The sequence below is a fragment of the Halichoerus grypus genome, chromosome 1 (assembly GCF_964656455.1).
Source record: "Halichoerus grypus chromosome 1, mHalGry1.hap1.1, whole genome shotgun sequence".
NCBI classification, from domain to species: Eukaryota; Metazoa; Chordata; class Mammalia; order Carnivora; family Phocidae; genus Halichoerus; species Halichoerus grypus.
In genome coordinates, this window is record NC_135712.1 from 93752482 (window position 1) to 93779546 (window position 27065).

Consider the following 27065-nt stretch of genomic DNA (forward strand, 5'->3'; position numbering starts at 1 on the left):
TACCTGGAAGCTAAATAATAGATTACTAAGCAACTGATGGATCAACAAAGAAACAAAGAAGAAATCAAAACATACTTGGAGCCAAACTAAAATGGAAACGCTACAGTTCAAAATCTTTACCACACAGCAAAAGCATTTCTAAGAGGGAAATTTATAGTGATACAGGCCCACCTCAAGGAACAAGAGCATTTTAAATAATCTAACCTTATATCTAAAGGAACTAGAAAAAGAAGAACCAACAAAGCCCAAAGTTAGTAGAAGAAATAATAAAGGTTAGAGTGGAAATAAATGAAATAGAGACCAAAAAAAAACAACAGAGACGATCAATGAGACTAAGAGCTGGTTCTCTGAAAAGATGAACAAAATTGATAAAACTTTAGCCAGACTAATCAAGAAAAAGAACTCAAAATCAGAAATGAAAGATGAGTTAAAATGACACCATAAAAATATAAAAAATTATAAACAATTACTACAAAAAACTATATGCCAACAAATTGTACAACCTAGGGGCGCCTGGGTGGCTCAGTCGTTAGGCGTCTGCCTTCGGCTCAGGTCATGATCCCGGGGTCCTGGGATCGAGCCCCACGTCAGGCTCCCTGCTTGGCAGGAGGCCTGCCTCTCCCTCTCCCACTCCCCCTGCTTGTGTTCCCTCTCTCACCATGTCTCTGTCAAATAAATAAAATCTTTAAAAAAAAAAAATTGTACAACCTAGAAGAAAGAATTCCTAGAAACATACAATCTTCCAACTGAATCAGGAGGAAATAGAAAATCTGAACAGACCAATTAATAGTAACAAAATTGGACCAGTAATAAAAAACTCCCAATAAACAAAGTCCAGGATCAGATGGCTTCACAGGTAAATTCTACCAAACATTTAACAAAGAGTTAATACTAACTATCCTCAAGCTATCCCAAAAAACAGAAGGAGAAAGTCTTCAAAATTCATTCTATGAGGCCAGCATTATCCTGATACCAAAACCAAAAACATTATAAAACAAACAAACACAAAAAAACCTATAGGCCAATTATCCTTGATGAACATAAATGCAAAAATCCTCAATAAAATATTAGTGAACAGAATTCAAAAATACATTAAAAGGATCATTCACCATGATCAAGTCGTATTTATTCCAGGGATGCAAAGATGGTTCAATACCTGTAAATCAATTGATGTGAAGTACATTAACAAAATGGATAAAAGTCATATGATCATCTCAGTAGATGTAGAAAAAGAATGACAAAATTGAACATCCATTAATGATAAAAACTCTCAAAGTGGGCACAGAAGGAACATCCCTCAACATAATAAAAGACCTATATGACAAGCCCAAAGCTAACATCATAATGGTAAAAAGCTAAAGCTCTCTCCCCCTAAGATCAGAAACAAGGATGTCCACTTTCACCACTTTTATTCAGTATTGTACTAGAAGTCCTAGGCGTAGCACTCAGACAAAAAAATAAATAAAATAAAAGGCACCCAAATTGGTAAGGAATAAGTAAAACTGTCACTGTTTGCAGATGACATACTATATATAGAAAACCCTAAAGATTCCACCAAAAAGTTATTAGAATAAATGAATTCAGTAAGTTGCAGGATACAAAATATAGAGATCTGTTGCATTCCTGTACACTAATAACAAAACAGCAGAAAGGGAAATTAAGAAAACAATCCTATGTATAACTATCAAAAATAATAAAATACTGGGATGCCTGTCTGGCTCAGTCAGAACAGCACGTGATTCTTGATCTTGGGGTTGTGAGTTTGAGCCCCACATTGGGTGTACAGCTTTCTTAAAAACATTAATAAAGGTTAAAAAAAAAAAAGACATTGATGAAAGAAATTGAGGACAACACAAACAAATGTAAAGATATTCTGTGCTCATGGATTAGAAGACTTAATATTTTTAAAATGTCCATATTACCCAGAGCAATCTACAGGTTTAATGCAATTCTTATCAAAATACCAATAGCATTTTTCACAGAACTAGAACAAAAAAATCCTAAAGTGTGTATGGAACCACATAAGACGCTGAATAGCCAAAGCAATCTTGAGAAAGAACAAAGCTGGAGATAGCACAATTTCGGAGATTTCAAACTATACAACAAAGCTATAGTAATCAAAACACTATGGTACTGGCACAAAAACAGACACCTAGATCAATGGAACAGAATAGAGAGCTCAGAAAAAAACCCCATGCTTATATGGTTAATTAACCTATGACAAAGGAGGCAAGAATACACAATGGATAAAAGACAGTCTCTTCAGGGCGCCTGGGTGGCTCAGCCAGTTAAGCGTCTGCCTTCGGCTCAGGTCATGATCCCGGGATCCTGGGATCGAGCCCCGCATCAGGCTCCCTGCTCAGTGGGGAAGCCTGCTTCTCCCTCTCCCTCTGCCTGCTGCTCCCCCTGCTTGTGCTCTGTCAAATAAATAAAATCTTAAAAAAAAAAAAAAAAAGTCTCTTCAATAAATGGTGTTGGGAAGGGCGCCTGGGTGGCTCAGTTGGTTAAGCGACTGCCTTCAGCTCAGGTCATGATCCTGGAGTCCCGGGATCGAGTCCCGCATCGGGCTCCCTGCTCAGCGGGGGGTCTGCTTCTCCCTCTGATCCTCTTCCCTCTTGTGCTCTCTGTCTCTCATTCTCTCTCTCTCTCAAATAAATAAATAAATAAATAATCTTAAAAAAAAAAAATGGTGTTGGGAAAACAGGACCACTTTCTTATACCATACACAAAAGTAAACTCAAAATGAGTTAAAAACCTAAGTGTAAGAGACCTGAAACCACAAAACTCCTAAAGGAAAACAGGCTGTAGTCTCTTGGACATCAGTATTAGTAGTATTTTTCTGGATATATGTCTCCTCAGGCAAGGGGAAAAAAAGCAAAAATAAACAATTGGGACTATTATCAAACTAAAAAGCTTTTGCACCGTGAGAGAATCAACAAAACAAAAAAGCAACCTACTGAATGGGAGAAGATATTTGCAACTGACATTATGATAAGATGTTAATATCCAAAATATATAAAGAACTCCTATAACTCAACGCCAAAAAACACCCCAAATGATCTAGTTAAAAATGGGCAGGGGACCTGAATGGACATTTTCCCAAAGAAGACATACAGATGGCCAACACACATGAAAAGATGCTTAACATCACTCATCATCAGGAAAATGAAAATCAAAACCACAATTATATCACCTCACACCTATTAGAATGGCTAGTATCAAAAAGAGAAGAGATAAGTGTTGGCAAGAAAAGTGTTGGTGTGGAAAAAAGGGACCCCTTATAGACTGCTAATGAGAATGTATATTGGTATCACCACTACGGAAGACAGTATGGAGTTCCTCAAAAAAACTAAAAATACAACTACCATATGATCTAGCAATTCCATTTTTAGGTATTTACCCAAAGAAAACAAAAACACTAATTTGAAAAGATGCACCCCTATGTTTACAGCAGCTTTATTTACAATACCCAAGATACAGAAGCAACCTAAGTGTCCATCGATAGATGAATGGATAAAGATGTGGTACACATACACAGTGGAATGTTACTCAACCGTAAAAAAGAACGAAATCTTGCCATTGGCAACATCGATGGACCTAGAGGTTATGCTAAGTGAGACAGGTCAGATGGAGAAAGACAAATAACATGTGCTTTCACTTATATGTGCAATCAAAAACAAATGAACAAACACGAGACTCATAAACAACAAACTAGTGGTTGCCAGAGGGGAGAGAGAGAGGACAGACAAAATAGGTGAAAGGGATTAAGAGGTACAAATTTCCAAATGTATTAAAATAATAAGTGATGAGAATGAAAAAGTACAGCATAGAGAACATATTCATAATATTGTAATAACATTGTACAGTGACAGATGGTAACTACACTTATCATTTTGTAATGTATCTAATTGTCAAATCACTGTGTTGTAACCCTGAAACTAATATGTCAACTATACATCAATTAAAAAACAAAAGAAAAAAAGACTGGAAGGAAAAAAGAATAGAAACTAAAATTTTAACCATGGAGGGGGGGAAAAAAAATCAAGGAATTAAACTAATTTGTTTTTAAAAAGAAAATATCATTAAGTAGTAAAATAGCATAAAAAGAAAAAGTCATTATAGGTATCCTAACGGAAAGTTGTCATGAAGTGGTAAAAAGGGTTCAGGTGGCAGACTGCCAGGGAATTTCAGGGGGTTTAGAAGTTGAAAAAATATTTTATATATTTAGGTAATTATTATGATTGTTGATACAATTTCACAAATACAGGCAAAGATATATATAAACATATATATTACAAATACATATAAATATATGCTTTCTAGACAAGTCAGTAATGCCAGTGAACTTTTTAAGATCATTCTCTTTTAGAAGATGCCAGTAAAATTTTAATGATTTGATGGCAAATAATTACTGTTGTCCATGGCCAATCTTGTTTTCAAATTAAGATTCCTATGAGGAGGCAACAAACACTATGACGCTTTGACTACAGACCTACATTCACAAATTTATTCACACATGCCAAGAAGAGGTTGCTTCATCTGAATGATTTACTCATCAAGCAAAGTGTGAAAAAAAGACATGTGGACAGTTTTAAAAGGGTACTTTAAATTAAGCTGAGGTTCTGCAGTCTAAAAGAAAATACCATCTATCTCTAGGTGTTGACAGGGAGGAGGTGGAATAAAGGCAGTGGTCAACTTTATAGCTGTCAAAGTACTGGCCTTCACTTAAAGTATTGTGAATTCCTCATCATAGCTGTATTTATTTTTTTAAAATTAGCATATCAAAAAATCACATCTGTCCACTTCTTTAGTAGATTAAACAATTAAGATCAATATCCCCTACTCACTACTTAATGATTTTTGAAGGTTTATAGGTCTTTCCTTATAATTGGCACCTAACACCATGTTCCTATACTCCCTGGGAGGAATGGGGGGAGGGTGGGCACAGAGGGTAGTGGTGGCTACGTAAGGGGAAGAACATCTAATAAACTGTACAGGCATTATTTCACTTAATGTTACAGAGTCACTGAGCCAGAAAAGACTCAATGCCTTACCAAATCCATTCTCACGCTTTCAGAGATAATCTGAATCATCCAGGACAGGACAGATGGTTGCTATCAGGTTGAGTCTGTGCTGAAAAACAAAATCTTAAAACATCTGGAATTGGCTGAAAAATACACACTCAATAGTTCATGTTAATTAACAATGTGTGAAATGGATTTGAAGTTGTTTTCATTTTTTTTAGATACTGTTTATATGTTATATCAAAGAAAACTATCACAATCTGGTAACGGATTTCAGAAATAATATGACCTTCCATTGATGTGAAAATCATGTAAAAGATCTGCCAATGTTTACAATGGAACTAACAAAACTATACTGTATAGATTACAGAATTCTATAAATGATGTTGTGTATCCTGACACTTAAACTGACTGATTTTACTAGTTACTGATTTTACTTATTAGGTTTTATCAAACCTTACTTGGCAACATTCTGTGTGTTCAAATCTTATTTTATTTCCAATTTAAGATCTCTGCTCTGCAGATATAAAGACTGGTCATTCTTTACAGAGTTCTTTTACATTAGCACATGCTAAATAGTCTAGAACTAAATAGCTGTATCTAAAAAGGCTATATATCCCAGGAAAATCAAACGTCTTTGTATTGTTAAAACTGCGATACGAAATGAATAAAATCTTTTGTCTTTTAATCAAATTTGAAAATCTGCAGAATTTAATGGATGCAATAAAACCATGCTATAGGAAAAAAAAGAAAAGAAACATTTTAAACAACTGTCATTACATTTGTAAAACATTAAGGTGGTTAGGAAATGCTACACCTAGCAATTAGAGATCCAATAAATTCAGACTCAGGTAACAATATGACAAACCTCTCATACTTGAATATCTGTCCAGAGAGTTAAGGAGAGTTTGTTAAACTACAGATGCGAAATCAGCATTTTTAAAGTGTGGAGCATCAGAACCACTGAGGCAAATGTTAAAATAGATTCTGAGAGTCAGACCTACTGAATCAAAACTTTTGAGGATAGTTTGGGTGATCTGCATTTTTACAATCCAGGTCTTTAATCTCATTAAAGTTTAAGAACCAATGCTCTGGTTTTCTTCATTCTTCAAATTCGTTTTTTTAATATGTACTTTTTAAAACGGAAGTATAGCAATCATTCAGAAAGTACACAAATCTTTTTTTTTTTAAAGTAGGCTCCATGCCCAGCGTGGAGCCCAATGTGGGGCTTGAACTCACAACCCTATGCTCAGGGCCTGAGCTGAGATCAAGAGTTAGATGTTTAACTGACTGAGCCACCCAGGCACCCCTTGAAAAGTACACAAATCTTAAGTGAACAGGTAAGATGAGTTATCCCAAAGCTAACCCACCCTTGTCAGCCATGACCTAGATAAAGATAGTAAATGCCACAGGCTTCCCAGAAGCTCCTCCAACCTTCTTCCAATAAGAAACCACTCTCCCGCCTTCAAACACTACAGAGTAGTTTTGCCTGTTTTTGAATTTTATATAAACTGAATCTTATAGTACACACTGTTTCTGACTTCTTTTGTACAACATTAATGTGATTCATTCATGTTTAATGTGGCAACAGTCCATCTTTTATTGAAGTATCTGTAATATGCTGGGTAGTAGAGGAGTTTACAGGATTCTGGAAAGAGGTGGCCTCATCAGGCTAGGTAGGGCACAGTCACATGAAAGTAAACCTTGGTAATGAGATTTGTTTGTCTAGGTTAATCTCTGTTCTTGTGTGGTATGGAGGGGACCCACAAGTTTCTATATTCTCCCAAGGGGAGACTCAGAAGGTAGCTGAGTGGGAAGCAAGTTGATGAATCGGAAGCAAAAAGGCTTACTTTGAGCCTGCAGGACGGTGGGGCAGGTTAAACCTGCACCCTGATCTACACTGGCCTGCTTGAGACAGAGCTGCAGAAATGTCAAGAGTTCTCCACATTTGTTAGAACTAAGGTGAGGCCAATTCAGTCAAGAACTACTGGGCTCTGACCAAGCTAGGAAAAACCTGATCACATGTTTTACAGGCTGTGGCCTACTGCATCAGAGCCCAGAGAATGGAAGAAATGAAGACGCTGTCCTCCCTGATAACATTATATCATGTTAAGTCCCCTCCATATATCTGGACACCAGTTTAAAGAGAAGACAAAGGACAGAAATAAGAGCATTTTCCCCAAAGTTTAAGCATTACCTCAAAATCTTATAAATTGTATCTCCTTTATATCAGACTAAGTTTTAAACTGGCTGGGACTAAAAGTTAATTTTTTCCTGATTTCCCACGGGGTGGGAGCTCAAGAGGAAGGAAATGCAAGTTCCATCAGAAAACTCCACTTCTTCTGCACATCTGAACTGTAATGAGTAAATGTGCAACCATATAAAGTTTCCTTCTATCTTCCTCTTACCATCCTTTAAGATCAGGCTCAGATACAGCCTCTGATTACAGTGTTGCAAATCATACTATGCTCATTATTTTACAGTGTTTCAGATTTGAAAACAAGTAATGACGTGCTTTATATTTTTTACGTATTTGACAAAAAATAATCCTGCTCCACACTGCTTTTCAGCTAAATAGTAGTATTCAATGTCTTAACTACTTGAACCATATCCACCTAACTTCTACTCCTGCTATTACTATTACTGCCTTCTCAAAGGATCATCATGCTTCAATTACCCAACCCAAAGTTGTCTTTGATTTGCACCCTATTTAGTCTCTGTACTAGTACAAAACCACTTCTGTCTTCATAAAACTTGAACTACCCTGGTGTTCTTTCTGTTATCACTTTTTATCTCCATCTTTTGCTCATTTTTTTTTTAAGAGTATATTCTTCTTGAAATTAAATACTACACTGGGTGTGGAGCCAAAGTGGGGCTTGAACTCATGACCCTGAGACCAAGGCCTGAGCTGAGATCAAGAGTCAGATGCTTAAATGACTGAGCCACCCAGGCACTACTATCTTTTGCTCATTCTTTAAATGTATTTCCCCAAAGATTTTCTTAGCTTTTGTTCTATACCATCTCCCAGGGCTGCCTTAATCATTTCTATTGCAATAATTATTAGCCTTATGCTACAAGATCTGTATCTCTAGCTCTAACCTCTCCTGGATTTTGGGCTCCATTTCCAAGGACTGCTAGACATTTTCACGTGGCTGTTGTACCACCAACCAAATTCAGTGCATCTAAAATAAAGTCTTCTCTTCCATAAACCTCTTCCATATCTTCCCTATCACAGTTAAAGGTATCACCATCTTCTCAATCATTAAGGATCAAAACTTAGGTGTCTAAGTCGGGGCTAATTACAAGGAAAAGAAACGGATTCAAGCCTGTGTAAGAGAAGGGGCATTTACTGTAAGGATATAACAGGAAAAAGTCACTGGCACCCAGGGACAAGGAAATGAAGCATAGAGTTGTGCCACCTCAAGAATGGGACTGCAAAGCCAGACACCAAGGCCACACCTCTCTCTCACAGGTAATCAGTGGCTTGGTTCTGTAAACCTATTTTATTCCCTTGCTTCACTCTATAGATCAGCTTTCTCTGCTTGTTCATAATTTCTTTTAGATTTTGGCTTGCTTCACTCACTCTGGGCCAGTTCTAAATGATCTTTTCATTTACACGTATACCAAAACCTAACAGTCTCTGAATTTCAGAGCTCAAATTCTTGAGAATCTAACTAGCTCGGTCAGAACTAAGAATTGTTTGCCTCTGGTAAGGTGTTCAGTTAAACTGTGGACATAAGTATGGCATCATGTGTTATAAATGTGGCTGTCTAATCCTCTAATCCCTGACCTTCAGCAATCAACTGTGCTTGGATGTGTGAGATTAGGGGTTAAAAACCTGGGTATCCAATCCTACTCCTTCAGCACAGGTTAAGGACAGAGGACTATTTCATGTAAGATGGTGAAGGCATAGTGCTGGACATTTCTTTGACTCCTATCTCCTCCCTGTTTCATACTTTTTTCATTTGGCCTATTTCAGTTGGCTGTGTGCACATTCCTTCCCATCAGCATCATCCATCTCTTCTGGTTTGTCTATCCAGAGGAACAGTGGCCCTTTTTCTGTCCATTCAACTCTCATTGACTGCTCAGTATTTCCTTCCTTGCCTTGCCCCATAGCACTTGACATTCTGTCTTGTTTTACTGCCATTATATTCAGGTTTGTCTTTCCCATTTGACTTAAGGGTAGCATTTATCTTATCTTTGTTAGGTTTATGTATCCTGATTTCAATAATTTTCCAGCATTTGAAATACTGGCCAGACACTTTAATCCAAGTATCTGTTCACATCCATGATGTAAGTATATTCTTCTTGAAATTAAATACCCTATTTCTGGATCATTATTATGTCTATCTGATAATTACCAAATTCCTTAAGTGAATATAACAAATCTCTCTTGAATAAATGGGGGCAGGGGTTGCAGAGAATAAAAGAGTAACCATACCATTGTCTCAAAAAATTAATGTTCCAGTAACTAAATCTCCATACTGTTCATAAATAGTGAGTAAAAATGCAGAAATTACTAGGTGGTATTTCTAGGGAAATTCCAAAGACTCAAAATCTGAGTATAAGATGGAAGTTATATCAAGAGCTTCAATTTTAAATGCTTCCCGAAAGAACACCAAGAAACATTTAGGATATTAGTTCTCAACATCTGGTTACATTAAAACCACCTGTGGAGCTTTTCTAGCATGTATGTCCCAGAGATTGTATGATTCAATAGGCCTAAGGTGGGGTGGGGCTTGGATAGTGTTACTTTAAAAATGTTTCTGATATGCATCAAATGTCAGAACTATTATTCTAGGATATTTTAAAAAACAAGAACATGTATATTGTCTTTATACATGTACATTTCAACTACTCTCGTTTGTACAATTTCTGCAGAAATGAAACATACAGAAGTGATAAACTACTTTTACAAGAGAACTGATAGAACCTTTTCTTTAAAAAAATTTTTTCTAAAATTTGTCTATCAAAATCATCCTATGAAATTAAACATAAAACAAGTACCATTTAAAAACAGCAAAAAATCATTTATATATAATCTATGGTTTCTTTTTAAAAAGTCTACAATCTAACAATACAGTAGGAATAATCTAATACATACAAAATTATTTTAGAAAATAATCTCTCAGTAAGATCTTCAACATCCTAAACAGACTTTCAAAAATGTAGTCATATTTAATTAAGAATAGAGTTTTCCGCAAACTGCATTGTAACAAATATATTTAAAAACAGGCTTAATAAAAATGATAATTACGAGTGTTAGGACGATACCAGATACAACTGAAATATATCCGCATTATGATAAAGAAGCGTATAGTATTATGAGAGCGACAAGACAGGAACCTCAGCCTTCAAGACTTCTTACATGTCACTCCGGAAGAGCATCAAGCCATGTCAATTTAAAATAAAATTACTTTAGCTTTGAAGCAGATAATGTGATGAAGAAAAAGCACAGTAAATCAACCTTAGTCATTCCAATCCAATAATATTAAAAATAATAAATCTGAAGACTAATCTATGCAAAATGCTAATTATCATCACATTAGTGGAAATTTGGTTAACTACTGCTCTCATAAAATTCTGACATCACTGTAGCAGTTTTTGAAATTTTATTCATTAGATGCTTGGATTAATGAAGATGTGAATTAAATATAACCTCTCCATTTCAGCAGACTTCTTAAAGAGGCTGAGTCTTTTAATTTTCTTTAATTTCTTCACATTCCAATAAATTCCTATTGAATTTAAGCCAGAATAGATTAGTTGAACATTTTATAACTTTGTAAATTGTATTTAAGCCAGTATATTAATACACATGCATAATTAGATTTCTTAGATAAATAATTAAATACTAAGCTTGATGTCTATTATACAAAGGCAACAGTTCAAAATCTATTCAGTTAAGTCAGTCCCATTGGTGGCAATCCATTGTGAAAATGCTGAGTGTGTTGGGAAATAGTGACAATCTCTACAAGAATTAAGTTTTACTACATCCTCTTTTAGTTGGTTCCTCTGACTAGGACACCAGAGAAAATACAATTAAAGAAATCAATACCAAAAAAAACCTGACATTAACTTCATTATAGGTGTAGTTTAAAGCCAGAAAATAAATAAGGCAAAGCTAATGCATGGCAGAAATAAGAAATGTCACCATGGTGTTTGATCAGCAGTATAGAAATTGACTCTGTGGAACTGATAATTTAATGTCCAAAGATTAGGCAGCAAAATAAATCAATTATGTGGGAAAAGTGGGATGGGGAAGACTGGTAGTAAGTATCAGAAGGATACTCAATTTTCTACATTCAGCAGGAAGGAAACAGACTACTGTGAAACTATGACAACAGCCAAATGTTGTGGTTTAATTTATAAAATTTTAAAACTCAAAACTTATAGAAAACTTAAACATAAAATAGTTAATAAACTGGTTTTATGATAACTCAAATGTTCACTTATAATTGAAGCTAGTTTCTTAACTCTTTATGTAATTACAATGTGTCAATTCAAAGGCCAAGTGATTTAGAGTATGCATTAAGTTTATATTTAAAAAATTCTTTTTAGAACTTAGTATTTTAAAAAGAGTAGCAGGTATAAGAGAGGCTTATCAAAAATTTTCAAAACTCAGTATATTTTCCTCATCACCAGTAATGTAGAAACCTATTAAAACATAACCTGAACCACATTTTGAAACTGTCTTTTAACAAGTTAAAAACATCAAATGATTTATTTAAAACTCGTTTTGCAAATGTAGTCTCAGATAACTCAGTTAAGTCGAAAGTACTGACCCTTGCTTTTCTCCAGAATACTGAATTCTAAAAGAACAAAATTGTACATACAGTTTTCTAGCTTTTAAGAAAAACACTTTTTAAATTCATTAGAAAAGTTACCTCCAATGGAATATACTAAATAGCACAATTCTTATTCAGTACCTAAATTCTCTTAAGTAGAAATATGAAAATTTACTTCTCCGCCATAGTTTATATATTGATCTATGGGGCTTAGTAACAGCAACACTCTTGGCCTGATACTATCATGGATTTTGCTTAAATTTTGAGGGGAAAAAACTAAAAAATCCCACAGGTCAAAACTGACTCATATAAACGGAAAGATTCCACTTCAATAAATGACAGGCAATTTAAAATGCAAAATAAAAATGAAGTAAGGCAGCTCTAAAAGAAAATATAACTTATCCATCCAAAATAGTGTTACTACAGTATAATTCACTTCTTACACGTTGTGTTTATAATCTAGACATAAAAGCCAAAAATCAAAACAAGCATTGCAGTTACGATGCAGCATCAGGTGTTTACTTCAGTGAATGAAAAAAATAATGCTTACAACTCGAATGGTAATTTAATATGAATATATGCATCTTACCAGAGATGTTTATGTTTACTACCAGAGACGTCTTAGAAATTCCATATTCCTCACAAAGTCAGTATAATTGCTGTAAAAAAATCAACTGTGGTTCTGAATACCCATTCACAGTTGATCTCAACAATGTATCTGATGTAGGAGACTGATTATCTGTGACAGGCAGAAGGATGTGGTGGTCCTCAGTTCCAAGTGGAAGAGATAGCGGTAAAGTCATATCAGAAGGTTTCACATCCAATGTTTCTGATAACGGACTTTTTTGTATGGAATCTTGTTCACTCAAGGGATGCTCCTCTATACTAGAATCTAGAATTTTATCTGCACCTGAAATAGAAGGGAAACAAATTTATGCTATCTCTCAAAACAAAACAAAAACCCTTAGACTAAATCTGTTTACCATTCCCAGAACTTGCATTCCAACCTCCACACCTTTTACTCACGCTGTTTCTCTTATGTTGATTTACCCTCATTATCTATTCAAATCCAATTCGGGCCTCAAGCCTAGGTTCAAGCACCAACTTGAACTTAAAATGGACTTAACTGTTCTAGACTAGGGTGAGCTGTTATCTATTTTATCACTCACTTGTCAATTTTTCATGTATCACCTTGTAACATCTATCGCTCTTATTGCTACTGAACATTCTACTTCAGTATGCTCTGAATTCTCAACCAGACTAAATTCCTTAAGGGCAAATATCAAGTTATGCTTTTCTAACTCCTTCAAAGTACTTAACAGTGCTATACACATAATAAATTTGTTCACTGAACATATTAATGAGTAAGTCATACTATTCTCTGAGTTCAAGTTCAGAGGTATGGCACTTTTGTATATTTTCAGAAGTGAGAAATTCTGCTCTACTTAGGGAGTGATTATCACACTATCATACACTTTTGCCTTCAAATTTCCCATGAGTTTACCATGCTCCTGTCACTCAAAGGATTTACATGATTTCAATCTCCCTGTCTTCATTAGACAAAACTGCCTATTAACTTTCATAAAATTATAATTCTCTCTGTTCTTGCCAAACTACTCTCAGTTCAACCAGCCAAGAATATAACCTGTACTTCCTTGTCCCAAAGACTCCCTTTACAATGTTCTCTCTGCCTGGGACGACCGCTCCTTTTCCTATCTCCATCTTTTGAACTCTCCTTCAAGTTTCCTAGAATTAAGCCTTTCTAGGACTTACTTCAGAAGGACTTTATCTCTTCTTTAGCACTTTTGTGTCTCTATTATACCCTACATTTTATCTTGTAATCACAGTTATTTAGCTTTCTGGTCTCCCACACTAGATTGTAAATTCTTTGAGGACTAAGAATGTGCCTTGTTCAACTTCATATATCTTGCAGTTATGTGTACTTTGGAGACAGAGGCATTTAATGTTTGTTGAATTAATGACACTGCAGTTTTCAGAAGTTACTGACTTAATCCTTATTATGTTTCTGTTCACTATCAGACTTGTTAACATCTCTACACACTGAAGAAGCCTAGTATTTTGTTTCTAATCATGACAAACACAGCGAAACTTTTTCAAGGATTCATTTTAAGCAACAGATTCAAAATTTTGTAGTCTCCCTTTCCATTTCTATGTAACAATTTGGGGCTATTTCCCTATTTATATGTTTCTATTATATTCCCTCTTATATGTTTCTGGATTAGGGTTCATGATGCCCTTTTCTTCACATAACTATAGTAATCCCCAGACTCTAATATGGAGAATAGTGATACATATTTTTTTTTCATATTCTTTCTTGAAACTTCATAAATTAGGTTTTTAAAAGAGGAAATATTTCAAGTACTGTTTATTAGAAGGTCAATATGGAAAGAAAGAAATTCTTACTGAACTTACCTACAAATTATAAAGCTACATACCTATTATGTGTATATCTAGTTTTCAAAAATATATATCTAATTTAAACTGTTATAATGTGCATCTCAACATTTTAGGAATAGCACCAATATGAGAGCACCAAATTTTTATAAAACACAAACATTTACCGGAATGGACTTTTGTTTTGTGCTTCTTTAAATTTTTAATATCTGTGTAAGAATTTCCACATAATTCGCAGATAAATGGCCTTTCTCCTGAAAAGCAAGTTAAAAAGTTTAAACTCACTATTTTAGAAGTTGCTAAGACAAAAATATCAATGTCTATGAACACAGTGCAAACATTACTATACTGTTTAAATTTAGTTTCAAATGACCTTTTTAATCACTTGGTTATAATGGAGTGAAATGAAAACTTCTATACATATTAGGCACTCCTTTACTTTATACAAGGCATCCCCATTTCTGGGAAAATGGAGCATTTTCATAACAGAAATTTAACTTACTCTTTTACTTCTATTAGACATTTCATTAGTGCCAGTTATCTGCCAGACCCTAAGAGGAATAGCTAAGGGAAAAAAATGTGTAATTATGGTTTCTGCTTTCTGGCAGCTTACAAATTAGAAAATCCTTTAAAAATAGTGACAGAATAAAATGCTACAGAATTATAATTCCTTAGAAATAAGAACTGTTCAATACTTTATAGACAAAGGAGCATGAGAATATAGATGTTTATTAAATGTCTACTAGGTGCTCACACTATTCTAGATAGGAATTATGAGGAATAATTTTAAAAATGAAAAAGTCACAACAGTACATTTTCGAGGTGGCATTTTCCTTTAATTTATTTGTTCCGTTTTTCTTCATACTACACAATACTATTACAAGAAACATGTCAATACTAAAATTCATTCTGAAAACTTGCTTACTGAACACTATTTGATAAGAAAATATATTATCCACCTATTCCTTTTCATTTCTTGGTACACCTCTGCAATTTAATCCAAACCATCTAAAAACTATTATTATCTGGCATATTAGAAAATCTATACAATTCTAGACCAAACTTAATTACTACTACTCCAAATAACTAAAAAAAAAAAAAAACAAGTAAAAAATTGATATTTATACATGAAAATATTGCTATAGGTAGAGTACGACTAGATACCATAGAGTCCATAATGGTTTAAAAGTCAAGGTTTACATAAAAAGAAATTAGGGAGAACCAAAAATAATACGTTCTCCCTAAACACAGACCTGTATGGGATCGAAAGTGTTTGTTGAGCTCTCCTGAGGAAATAAAACTTTTCCCACAAATACCACATATGTATGGTTTTTCACCTAGATGGAAAATAAAAGATAGCGAAGTGGTGTACTATACCAATATAATATTTATCAATTACAATAATCTAAAGTAACCTGTTCTAAAATATTATTTAAATTAAAACCTCCTTATATATTGTACTTTAGAGGTATCTTCAGTGTGATCCTACTTAGATGAATATTAGTAATTATTTTACACTGTTCATGAGACCTGATGCTTTTCATATAATAAAACTTTATTTCTGCAAATATCCTTCCAGTAGACTAGAGTTGGGCAAGAAGTTCAATTTTTATATGATTACAAACATCTGATTAAAAATTCATCAATCCATTACTTTAATTCTTGCTATCTACTATATTATTAAGAGGAATAAGATTATTTAGGAAAGATCTGTTTTAAAAGGTAGGTACCCTATCAAAACTGAAAATCTTTGAGTATAATTTGCTTCAAAACTGATACTGTGCATTTGAAGTATCTGTTTAATTTGCAAATCTTAGAATGTCTGCGTAGGAAAAGTCCTAAGAAGTCATAAAAATCAATGTTCTACCTAAACCCACCCCCACCCCATAATTTCACTCTACAGTTTCATCCAAGGAAAGTAAAACAAGAGGCTAAGGAGTTTTTCTAAGGTCATAAAATATGTCTCAACTCAAGTTTATATATTGTCAAAACTCTCTGATGTTAATGTACATAAGTTACATAATAAAAAATTCCAACCACTGTTAGTACTCTAGAAAATAAATCTGCTTTTACAGCTAATATTTATGTGAAAATCACAAACTCAACAAGCACAAACACAACAGATACACAACACAGAGTCTATAATCTATTTTCTTTAAGGGCTCAATTTCCCTTTTTCTTTCTTTTATTTACAACTTTTCCTTATTTTAAACATCTCTGTCAAATTCTTACCTGTATGTTTTCGAGAATGAGTGATAAGAGAACTAGAGACAGCAAATGCCTTCCCACAAGTATCACACACATAAGGCTTTTCTCCAGTATGCCTACGAACATGATAGGTCAAAGTGCTGGCTTGAGCAAATCTCTGTCCACACCTATCACAGACATATGGCTTCTCTCCACTATGCTTCCTATTCATAAATAAATATAAAGTTATATGCTGGTAAGTAAAACAATTTGGGTCCAATCTATATAATAAGCATTTTTCATATAATTTTCACGCAGTATTTTATTTCATCTTAACAGACCAAAAATATGTATTTAAAATCAACAGTTTCAATGTACATATTTTGGTTATCAAAACATCTGTTCTAAGATCAGTTAAAAAAAAATTGTGCCATCATCTTCATATGGTTGTCAAGTGTGCCCCTAATACCCCAGGCAATTATTTTCACTTGTCCATTCACTCACTCTTCAAAACTCTTTCCTTAAACCTTCAGCACCTCCTCACCCATCTTCACCCTTAGCTGATGTCCTCGCTTCCTCTTTTACTGAGAAAAATTTAAGCAATCAGAAGAAAATTTCCACCATCCCAACTCTCTACCTATAGGCATCTGCATCTATGTATTTGCTGTTCTTCTGTTAACTCTAACATGAGGGTGACAGTTCACCTGAATCCAGCTACTCCCATTTGCATAATGAAGATACTATCCTATCCCCCTTGTCTACTCAATGATTTTACTCCTGCAATTTCCTCCACCATTCAGTTTTCCCATCCCATTGTATCGCAGCATACAAATATACTGATGTCTTCAATCTTTAAAAAAAAGACCCCTGATCTCTCTTGCTCCTCCACTTCTCTGCTCCCCTTTATCAAAAATTTGAGTCTCCAACTGTTCTACTTTCATTTCTTCTCTACTAATCTCTTCTCTACTAGCCTCTGCTAACATTGCTTTTGTCAAGAGCGCTGCTGACCTCTCACTCTGCTAAATTCAATAGTCATTTCTCAGTCTTCACCTCCCTATCATTAGAATTTGACACAGCTGATTGCTCCCTTCTGGAATAATTTCCTTCACTTGGATTCCAGGGCAGTCTACTCTTGGTTTTCCTCCTAGACTAGATGCTCCTTCCTTGTTACCTCTAAGGGCCTCCTGACTCAGTCCTTTGATCTCTTTTCTATCCACATTCATTTTCCTGATGACCTCATTCACTGTTATAGTCTTAAATACTATCTATATGCTAAAGACTCCCAAATTTTTATCTTCAGCTCAAACCAGTCCCCCGAACTACAGACTTACATAACCAATGTACATCTCCATTCAGATGTCTAATAGTCACCTCAAATTTAACATGTTCAGATCTCTACTCCCTCTTTAACTGCTCTATCCACAAATCTTCTCCATTTCCATTAACAGTAATTCCATTTTTTCAGGTGCTCAGGGCTATAAACCTCAGAATCATCTTTGGATACCACTCTTCTTTCCTTCTTTCATACCCCACATTCAATCTGCAGCAAATTCTGTTGTGCTACCTTTAAAAATATGTCCAGAATCTGACTACTTATCTCTTCCACTGTTACCACTTTGGCCTGAATCACTATCACTCTCACTTGAGTTTTATCTATAGCTTCCTAACTGGTAACTTTGCTTCCATTCTTGCAATCTTACATTCTTTTTCTAATATTGCAGCCAGAGTCATCCCCTTAAAATGCAAGCAAAATACATCACCTACTTCTCAATCTCAAGAGTAAAAGCTTTATAATGGCCTATAAAACCTTATACCATCTAGATGCTCTATCACCATTCTGACCTTATGTCTCGCCCTTATTTATTCCTCTCCAGTCACCTTGGCTTCCTTCTGGTTTCTCGACTACGTTAAGAAAATTTAATGGTGGAGCCACAATTAGAACTCTACTGTCCTGAGTGCTAATACAGTAGTCTATTCAAAAGACTATGGTGAATGACAGACTCAAAGATCAAACAACTTATTTTTTTGTTTTTTACCTTGCATGAATCTTGAGATTGCTAGAAGTTGCAAATTGTAAATTGCATACATCACATTTATAGGGTTTTTCCTCACCATGATGCATACGACTATGGAAGACCAGCTGGCATTTCTGAGCAAATCCTTTATCACACAATTCACATTTGTATGGCTTCTCACCTAAAAGAACAAGCAAATAAAATTTATATTTAAAAGGAGATACTCTGTTTTAGTTGCTTGAGCCACATAAGCTTTCAAAAGAGTTCATAACAGTACTATTTTCAGTATTCAGAAAATGTTAACTGCTGGAAGTAAAAAACAAATAGGATTTTTTCCGGATTGTCTATTTAAAACATTGGTAGAATTAAAAGAAATCAGTGCTTCTCAATTCATAATAGTGAAAGGTGATCAATGAGAGAAATACACACTGCATCTTAAAATGTACAAATCTAAGTGTACCAACAGGTAAACGTAGAGGCTGAGGAATGAATGTGTGTGTAATTCTAAGAAACATGTTCAGAAGTTGACAAAGTCTAGGAAGCAGAAGGTGAGATGTGTTGGCAAAGTCTGAGAATTGTCCTGAGTTGTAACTACTTTGTCTCTCTATCAGTTCTCTTAATCTTTGTCTCTGTTAAATACTTAGCAAGCTAGAAGCAAGTTTGTGTTTATTTTAACTGAGGAAAAATGGTACAAAGACCTCATACATTAGGACTTCAGAGTTACCAGCAGCAATAAAACAAATAACCATTAAATACTTGGTCACAATTAAAAAGAAATTTTCAACAATCTAACATGCTAAATACTTTGTGAATGCAAGTATATACCAAATGTTGGTCACAAATAGTCAACACTGCATATTAACATGTTCTTTACAAAAATATTGTTTCAGTCACAGTACAAAAGCAATTATATCTCCCACAAACCAGTCTTACCTGTATGAGTTCTTACATGCGTTTTCAGCTGGTTACACTGGGTAAATGCCTTTCCACACAAGTGGCAGACATAAGGTTTAACTCCTTTATGTATTCTCATATGCCTTCTCAAGCTGCTGGCTTCTGAAAACACTTTCCCACATGTGTTACACATTGGCTTGGCCTTGGAATACCTCTGATCCAGCTCTTCCCCAGAGCTCTCCAGCTCATAAGAATTCTTGACACTGGCTATATTAGACATAGAGTGTTCTTTCAGAGCACAGTTTGGTTGTGATTTTCCACGTTTCCGTTTCACTGTAACAGTTTGCACAATATCTTGTGCTGGAAAAGTATTTTCCACAACTGATGTCAATTCGAGTTCTGAATTATCATTTCTTTGTGCAACTTGTTCTATTACAGGTGTGGATAATTTATTTGCATCTAAAAATAATTCAACAGATGCATTCTCTAAAATGTCACTGGGATATTGCACTGTTTTATTCTGTCCTGTTTTCTGGGAGTTGAAGGCCTTCTTCTTCTTTTTAGTTTGAGATGACTTCTTTGCTAAAGTCCTTTGTTTAGGATTTGCCTGAACTAAATCTGTAGACACTTCTGATTTTTCCCGACTGTTATAATCTCGTAGAGTAAGGAGACAAGTCTGTTGATTCAATTCAATGTTTCCAGTAATACTAGATATCTCTGTAGAAGAGGGATTAGCAATAAAAGCAAAATCTTCCATCTTTATTTTACATTTAGTGACCACCTCTTCCACTTTGAGATAGTCAGCAGCCTGATGAATTTCTTTAACATTCCAACTGTAAGGAAACAAGGCTAAATGACAATATTCTGAACAAAGAAAAACTATTTGTGAAACAGAGCTGCACATATATTTCAATGTCTTTTAAAAACCTAATGAAGCAGAATGATGAAAAAGGCATAACTAGAAGAACAAATTTACGAAAATTCATTCACTCATTCAGAATAACGTGTAGGCAAAAATCTCCAGTTTTGCAGAACTTGAAAAGATGAAAAAAATTGGTTACAAACTACATTATGTACCACTATGGAAAAAGAAAATGTTAAAATTACTGTGTGTTTTAAAAAATACTTGCAACACAAAAGTAGCTGTTGGCAACTTACTGCCTCCTCCCATTATCCTGAGCCCTATTCAGATATAACCACCTTTTCTGGACTGGCAACAGCGAGTCTAAAAAATTATTTCCTATTATCTTTCTCTGCTCCCCTATGAGGGACTTTAACTGTGCTTCTCAAACTTTCCCATGCATCTAAGTCACCCAGGTATTTTGTTAAATGTAGATTCAGATTCTGTGGGGAGGTCTGTGATGGGACCTAAGTGTCTGCATTTCTAACACACTTGCTGGTGATGCCAATGCGGCTGGTTTATTGATTACACTTGGAAGGAACAAGGATTTAGAACGCACTAAGCTCTAACAACCCTCCCGTGTGTGTGTGTGTGTTACTCAACTCATGTTAGTTGGAGAATCTGTCATCATTAGAATTATATAAAAAGACTTAAGTTCATCCTGTTCAACATTCCAGTCAGTATTTACTGAGCATCTACCATGTGTGGTACACTAAGAGGGATATAAAGAAATATCAAATAGTCCCTGCCCTTCAGAAGCTTATAATGTAGTGAAAAATTGTTTGATTACTCTAGCATTACAATGTCAATTAATCAGGGTAAGTCAGCACCTTTAGGCACTTCAATTTTCTTAGCTATAAACTCTGAGAGCTGAGGGGCGCCTGGGTGGCTCAGCTGGTTAAGCGTCTGCCTTCAGCTCAGGTCATGATTCTGGGGCCCTGGGAGTGACCACCACATCTGGCTCCCCGCTCAGCAGGGAGCCTGTTTCTCCCTCTTCCTCTGTGTTCTCTCCCTCTGTCTCTCAAATAAATAAACAAAATCTTTATTTAAAAAAATCTGAGAGTTGAGTCGGTATTAATTCAAAAATATGACTCTTTTAATTATCGGAGGACAGATATACATACACACACACAAACACACCCTTCAAGTAACCTTACTACTTGCCATTTTCCCCGAATGATATTTAACTCTTCAGAAAAAAAATATATTTTCCCTTTTCCCTCTTCATTATACATATAAGCCAGAAAAGGGTTTTAGTCATAGCTGATAATATAAATATAATGCTATTAATACATCTTTTTTTTTTCTTTAAAAAGGAGTAAAATTTGAAATGAAATTAAAAATTAACTAGTGTCATGAACCACTCGGGTCTTTGAAAGTATAGTACAGTATCTACAGATCTCTATCCATTTTCTCATCATCTAATGAAAACGTCTTTATTCCAAGTGCCACTTGTTTCTTCTTTTTTAATTTAACATTACACTGGCTTTTAAAAAATTGCCTTTCATCATATACATAATCATTTTTCAGCTCATTAATGATTAAGTAAGTTTATAGGCCAGTTTGGAAACCTAATCACAAGTTTAGGGAACATTTTATTTTCTGGGAAAATATACCTAAAGTTCCTAAATATACTATAAATAAACTTTTGGAGTATAATCTATTTGCAAATGGAGTCTTTCCCCTAGATAAGAAAAAATTACTTAAAGATTTCTTTTCTTATGTCCCTTGGTTATAATTTTGGAATATATAACGAATGATCTTTGTAATGAAGTTAATTCTCTATTTGCAAAGATATAGCACAAATGCCCCAAATATAAACACAATCTTGTTCATCTTTTATACAAAATATTTTTTGCCATATATACAGTAGCATTATCACTTCCTAAAAATATTGTTTCTCCTTAAGCATTTTTATTAATTTTGTTACATAGTCTATTATTAAATTACAATAAATGAGAGATACCACTAGAATGAAACCAAATTTATCACTTATTATACTTAGGCCTCCAGTTATAATTGTGCTTAGTGCTCCATAAAAATGAACCACCAAACACATAACAAGGTCTGGTAGCCTTTAAGACCAATACAAACTAGCACTGAGTGGCACACTGTTTAGTACTGATACAGTATTTCGTACAAATTATTCATCTATTTCATAGACAGCCTATAATCTCAGTTACAGTTAAGGGAATCAATCAGCATTTGTTTACATCAATAACTACTTTTGTTTACAAGCATGAAGCTACAGTGCTTGCAAACTTGCTTTCATCTTTTGAACAGTCACTGAAAGTCATTTAATTACATATTGCCAGGTATATGGCTAAACGCTTTACACGAATAGTTCATTTAATCCTTAGGACATATCTATGCAATCTGTAATAATCCCATTTTACATTCAAATGAAGGCTCAGAGGTCCAAAGAAAGTAACTTGTACAAGATCACAGTGTGTTAGAACTAAGATTTGACCAAGGATATCTGGCTCATGAGTCCACTTAATTCTTTATTATTTTGTTTTCTTTCACTAAATTTAATCACTAAGTTGTACAGACTTTCTACTTTTGAGGTAAGCCGTCTCACATTTGTGGCTGGGCTCAAACAACTAGTTCCCAGGAAAGAAGATATGTACCAAAAAAGATTGAGCAAAAATCTGGCTCTTTTTCACACTGGTTCTTTGCATGAAGGCTCAAAGTAAGCTGCTCTTCAGTGTGTTCAAATCAATTCAAGATTGTTCTGGAAAAGTTAATTGAGAAAGGGAAACCACTAAATTGAAGATCAACCAAAATTCACTAGTTCTGTGGTTATTTTATAGTACATATTCTAAATATTTAGATAAGAGGCACCTGTAGAGTCAACTACTCAGTAAATTTAAATAATTTGTCATGTAGGTTAATCTATGACACTGGTCTGTTCCTTTAATCAACTCATACAGAACTGACTCAAAGATATCATTACACCAAAATTTAAAAATAATTCCAAATAGTATGAATGTTTCCTTTTCAAAAGGATTAAGGAACATCCTGATTCTAGCTTTTTAAAGAAGTATAGGTCCACAATAAGCTGCAGTGTAAAACAGAGAGAAGGATTCTGCTTAATGTGTATGTGCATATATATAGAGAGAGATCACCTGGAAAAGAATGAAAGAATATTTATCAAAATGTTAACAATGATTATCAGTGGGTGGCAGAATTTCAGGTGTTTCCTTTTGGTTTCTTTCCTAATTTTTCTCCAAAAATTGTGGAGTTAAAGGGAGAGAGGAGAGTAGAAAAGAGAAAATAAATGAAACTAATGTTCATCAGGAGAAGGGCCTTTGAGTAGATCCTTGATCTTCACAGTAACACCAAGGTAGTTATTACCATCACATTTTTACAAATGGGGAAATTGAGGCCCTCAGAGGTTGCATCTTGCTCAGAGACACATGACTGACAGGCTGGATCTAATCCTAAAGCCCATAATCTTTTTATGTCAGATTATGATCTAGTCATGTTCACACTTTCATCATTAAGAGAGGGAGGAAAGAAAACAGGAGTAATCTGATTGGTTTCTCTTTCACCTCCACCTTGCTCTCCACAACTGATAAATGCATTAGTATTAAACCAATTATATAGTTCACTATGCATGGAGGAGACACAGTGCCTGCATTATCAAATTCCTCAGAACCTACTTCTTGTAGCGCATGCAGTGAGAGCATTAAGCATTTCAGAAAAGCCTTCTAGCACCTTGGATCTAATTTAAGCATTAGTACTGATAGCTTTACAGAGATGACAGGAGTCACCTGCCATTTACACTCCAAGTAAATTATTTTCCTGAAACAAGATCAGGAAGAGGTCCTGCACATTGCTATCTATGGTTAGAAATGGGAGTACTATTAAACGAACACAGAGAAGCATCCTTCTTTCTTCATCTACACTCCCTTACCTCAAGCACCTTAAGAAGTAAGGGACAGAGTAAGGAAGAGAGAAGAAAAGAGGTACATAAAGACCAAAGAAACTGGAATTCATTTAGAATTCATTGTGTATGTTCCCTAAGTTTTCATAACTGAAATCATAGGCTTTAAGTAGATAAATCAAATGTGTCAGAAAAAAGGCTTTAATCTTATTAACACCTGTGCTTTTTGTGCTTAAGAAATGTAGTCTGTTCATCCCCAATCAGTAATACGGACTTCTTTATTAAAAACAACAGCAGCATTATGCACATGACTATATGAAGACTCCAAATTAAGGGGAAAAAATACAAATATACTTTAGCTCTACAGATTGCTGACCAGCTTTTATAGTGAAAATAAAATGTGTACTTTACCTGTCAAGATTTAAAGTTCCTGTGTATATAAACTCCAACAGTTTCTGAAATCCATCAGCCTTCACCTGACTCTGATCAAGGAAGACATTGTTCTCAGAAGTGCTTCTGTAGATCGCACCAAAATACTCACTAAATGAGGCAAGCACATTCCTATGAGCTTTAAACTGGAATTCCCCAATCACTACGGTGCAGTCACAAAGAAAACCTGCTTCCCGCTGTTTGTTCAGTCTCTCTAAAAGGTGCTCACAGTGGTGCGAATACTGCATTTTGATATCAGAATGGAATTTTACCCTTGTTCTAAAAGACAAAAAGAAATAGTAAGTCAGTAACCCTAAGTTTTCATCAAACGTTTCACCCAAGCAATTGGTAAGGGGAGAAGGGACATGGGACAGAACATGGACAAAAACAAAGTCAGTCCTCATTTATCCCCCGCCCCGAAAATTCTTATCAAACAGAATAGTTAAAAATGCTGAAGGTAAGTTCCTGTATATCTTTGTTACATCTTGGACAATTAACACAATCCTTTGGACACATAAATAAATGGCGATGAATGAAAACACTTGCACAAGCTGAAAAAAAAAACACCGCAAAATTTCACGTTTTTGCAGCAGCTGAACCTTCAGACTTTCAAGCTCAGTACGCATGCACATGCTGGGGAAAAAATTTAACAAACCACTAAGAAATGACCTCCTTTGAACAGATGGCAAAAAAACACGGTACGAGTTCTTTAAAATTGTTCTCAAATCACCGAAACCTGTTAAGTTTCCGTGGTGCACGGTTGCTTCAAAACGCGAGGCGGGTGCCCAGGGGGCGGAGAAAGAGCAGAGCCAAGAGTTGTCAAGGTTCCGTCACTCGCCCGGAGGAGGCCACACCCCCTTTCTTCCCACTTCTCCATTCCCGACCGCAACGGAGAGTGACAACCAAAGCCGGTGTCTCCCGGCTTCTGCCGCACTGCCCTTCGCCAAGCTCCCACTACCTCAAGTTCCCACACCAGAGGCTGTGGCCAAGGCCAACACCGGGCTGCCTCCCCAAGCTTTCCACGTTAATACCTTCGCCCCGACCTGAATTCGAACTCCAAGAAGCCTACCCTCCAATGGCCCAGCGTCTGGAGAGAGCGGGACTGGCAAGCTGGGGGGTGAAAAAAGAACTCACCTAGAGCAATCCAAGGGGGCACAGTTTCTTCACGCTCTCTCTGCCATTTTGGAAGGACGTCACCGCGCCCGCTCCGCCTCTTCCTTCTTCCTCTACGGCGACATCATATCCGGCCCGGGCGTCACATGGAAACGGTGGAGGCTCTGGGACTGTGGAGGTCCGACACCGGGGAGGACAGACAAGACTCGCCCACAGAAATTCCACTCCTCAGCATACTAGGGCCCCCACGCGAAACCGCAAACGTCATGAATACGGGACTTAAGGGCTCATTCACAGCGCCCCACTTGTCTTCCTCATTCTGAACATTGTGGTCGGCCGACAGTCAGCATCTCTCCTACGGCCCGCGGTCGGGCGGCGCCGCACGGAGGCCCTCTTTCCAGGAGCCAGATTGTGCACTGCATGCTGGGGCTTGTAGTTTCTCGTCTTCTCCCATCATCCTCCCCTTCCTCGGGACCCCGCGAGTGCAAACAGCTTGTGTACTTAGGCTCCTAGCCATGGGAGATTTTCGAGCTGAGACAGATCACCCCTTTTCAGTTTACGTGCCCGAAAGCTTCTGGGACCCTCCTGGGTTTTGTTTGCATCAGCCGACTGTAGCCTAGTTTCCAGGATATCCTTACCTGTTACAAGTCTGCGATGCAGCAAAGCGGAGCAAAGCAGTAAGGTACACTGAGCACGCGCAACATTGCAGGAAGGTGGGCTTTATACCGGAAAAGGTTCTGCGTCGGGACCAGAAAAATTTTAATATCATGATTTATATCGAATTCAGATTTTGTACAGTGAAGGAAAAGGAAGCCAGTTATCTGCGTAACATACAAAAGGCGCAGAAACAGTAAGATAAGTCCTGTTTATATGTTACAGTGAATTTTTCCCTAGTACTTGCGGACATCATAAATCTCAGAAAACCAAAACTTCATTTATTCTTGTTAAAAGTTGTGTCAGGACTTTAGGATATTTACTCATGACTTTATTTTAAAGGACAGTCAACTGGAATTTACTCCTTTCTTCTGAGATTTTTCCAACGACATTCTGTTTGCTCTTTAACTTCTTTTCTCTGGTCCATAAAAATCATATTTGTGAATAAAGCCACTACCCTTATGTTTAGAAGGGAAAAAGTTGAGTCGGGTTATTGATTTCATCTTTCTGATTCCACTTTTATATTTTGTCGGAACCCTTTTCAGTAGTTTATTCAGAAATATTTATGAATCTCTACCAGGTGTTAAGCATTACACCAAGTATTTATAAAATAAGTGAAATATGGTCTCCTGGCGTTTAGGGATATTTGCAGTCTGAAGGGGAAAACTAATGGAAAACTAAATGACTTGTAATACAAAGAGTGCTAAGGAGGCAACAGGGTTAAAAGTTTTTAACACCGTGTTTGAGCTCCTCTTCTAG

The 27065-nt window shown here is 35.8% G+C and overlaps 1 protein-coding gene across 4 annotated transcripts; it reads right to left on the bottom strand.

The window, feature by feature from the left end:
* Nucleotides 1-10622: 10622 nt before the first annotated feature.
* On the bottom strand, nucleotides 10623-26029 carry MYNN (myoneurin). 4 transcript variants are annotated; one of them, XR_004925357.2, is made up of 9 exons: nucleotides 25674-26026; nucleotides 24522-24818; nucleotides 19360-20153; nucleotides 18448-18607; nucleotides 16457-16635; nucleotides 15478-15561; nucleotides 14392-14478; nucleotides 12399-12719; nucleotides 10623-10759 (listed from the first exon to the last, which is right to left on the bottom strand). XR_004925357.2 is itself a non-coding variant. In XM_036118327.2 (8 exons), exons 2-8 carry the CDS (start codon nucleotides 24785-24787, stop codon nucleotides 12457-12459), a joined length of 1833 nt encoding a protein of 610 aa, XP_035974220.1. In that variant the 5' UTR covers nucleotides 24788-24818; nucleotides 25674-26026; the 3' UTR covers nucleotides 10623-12456. The 4 variants fall into 4 exon arrangements, 3 of the variants coding, with proteins under 3 accessions (XP_035974220.1, XP_035974221.1, XP_035974222.1); XM_036118327.2 differs by having other exon boundaries at nucleotides 10623-12719; XM_036118328.2 differs by lacking the exon at nucleotides 15478-15561 and having other exon boundaries at nucleotides 10623-12719; nucleotides 25674-26028.
* Nucleotides 26030-27065: the final 1036 nt, after the last annotated feature.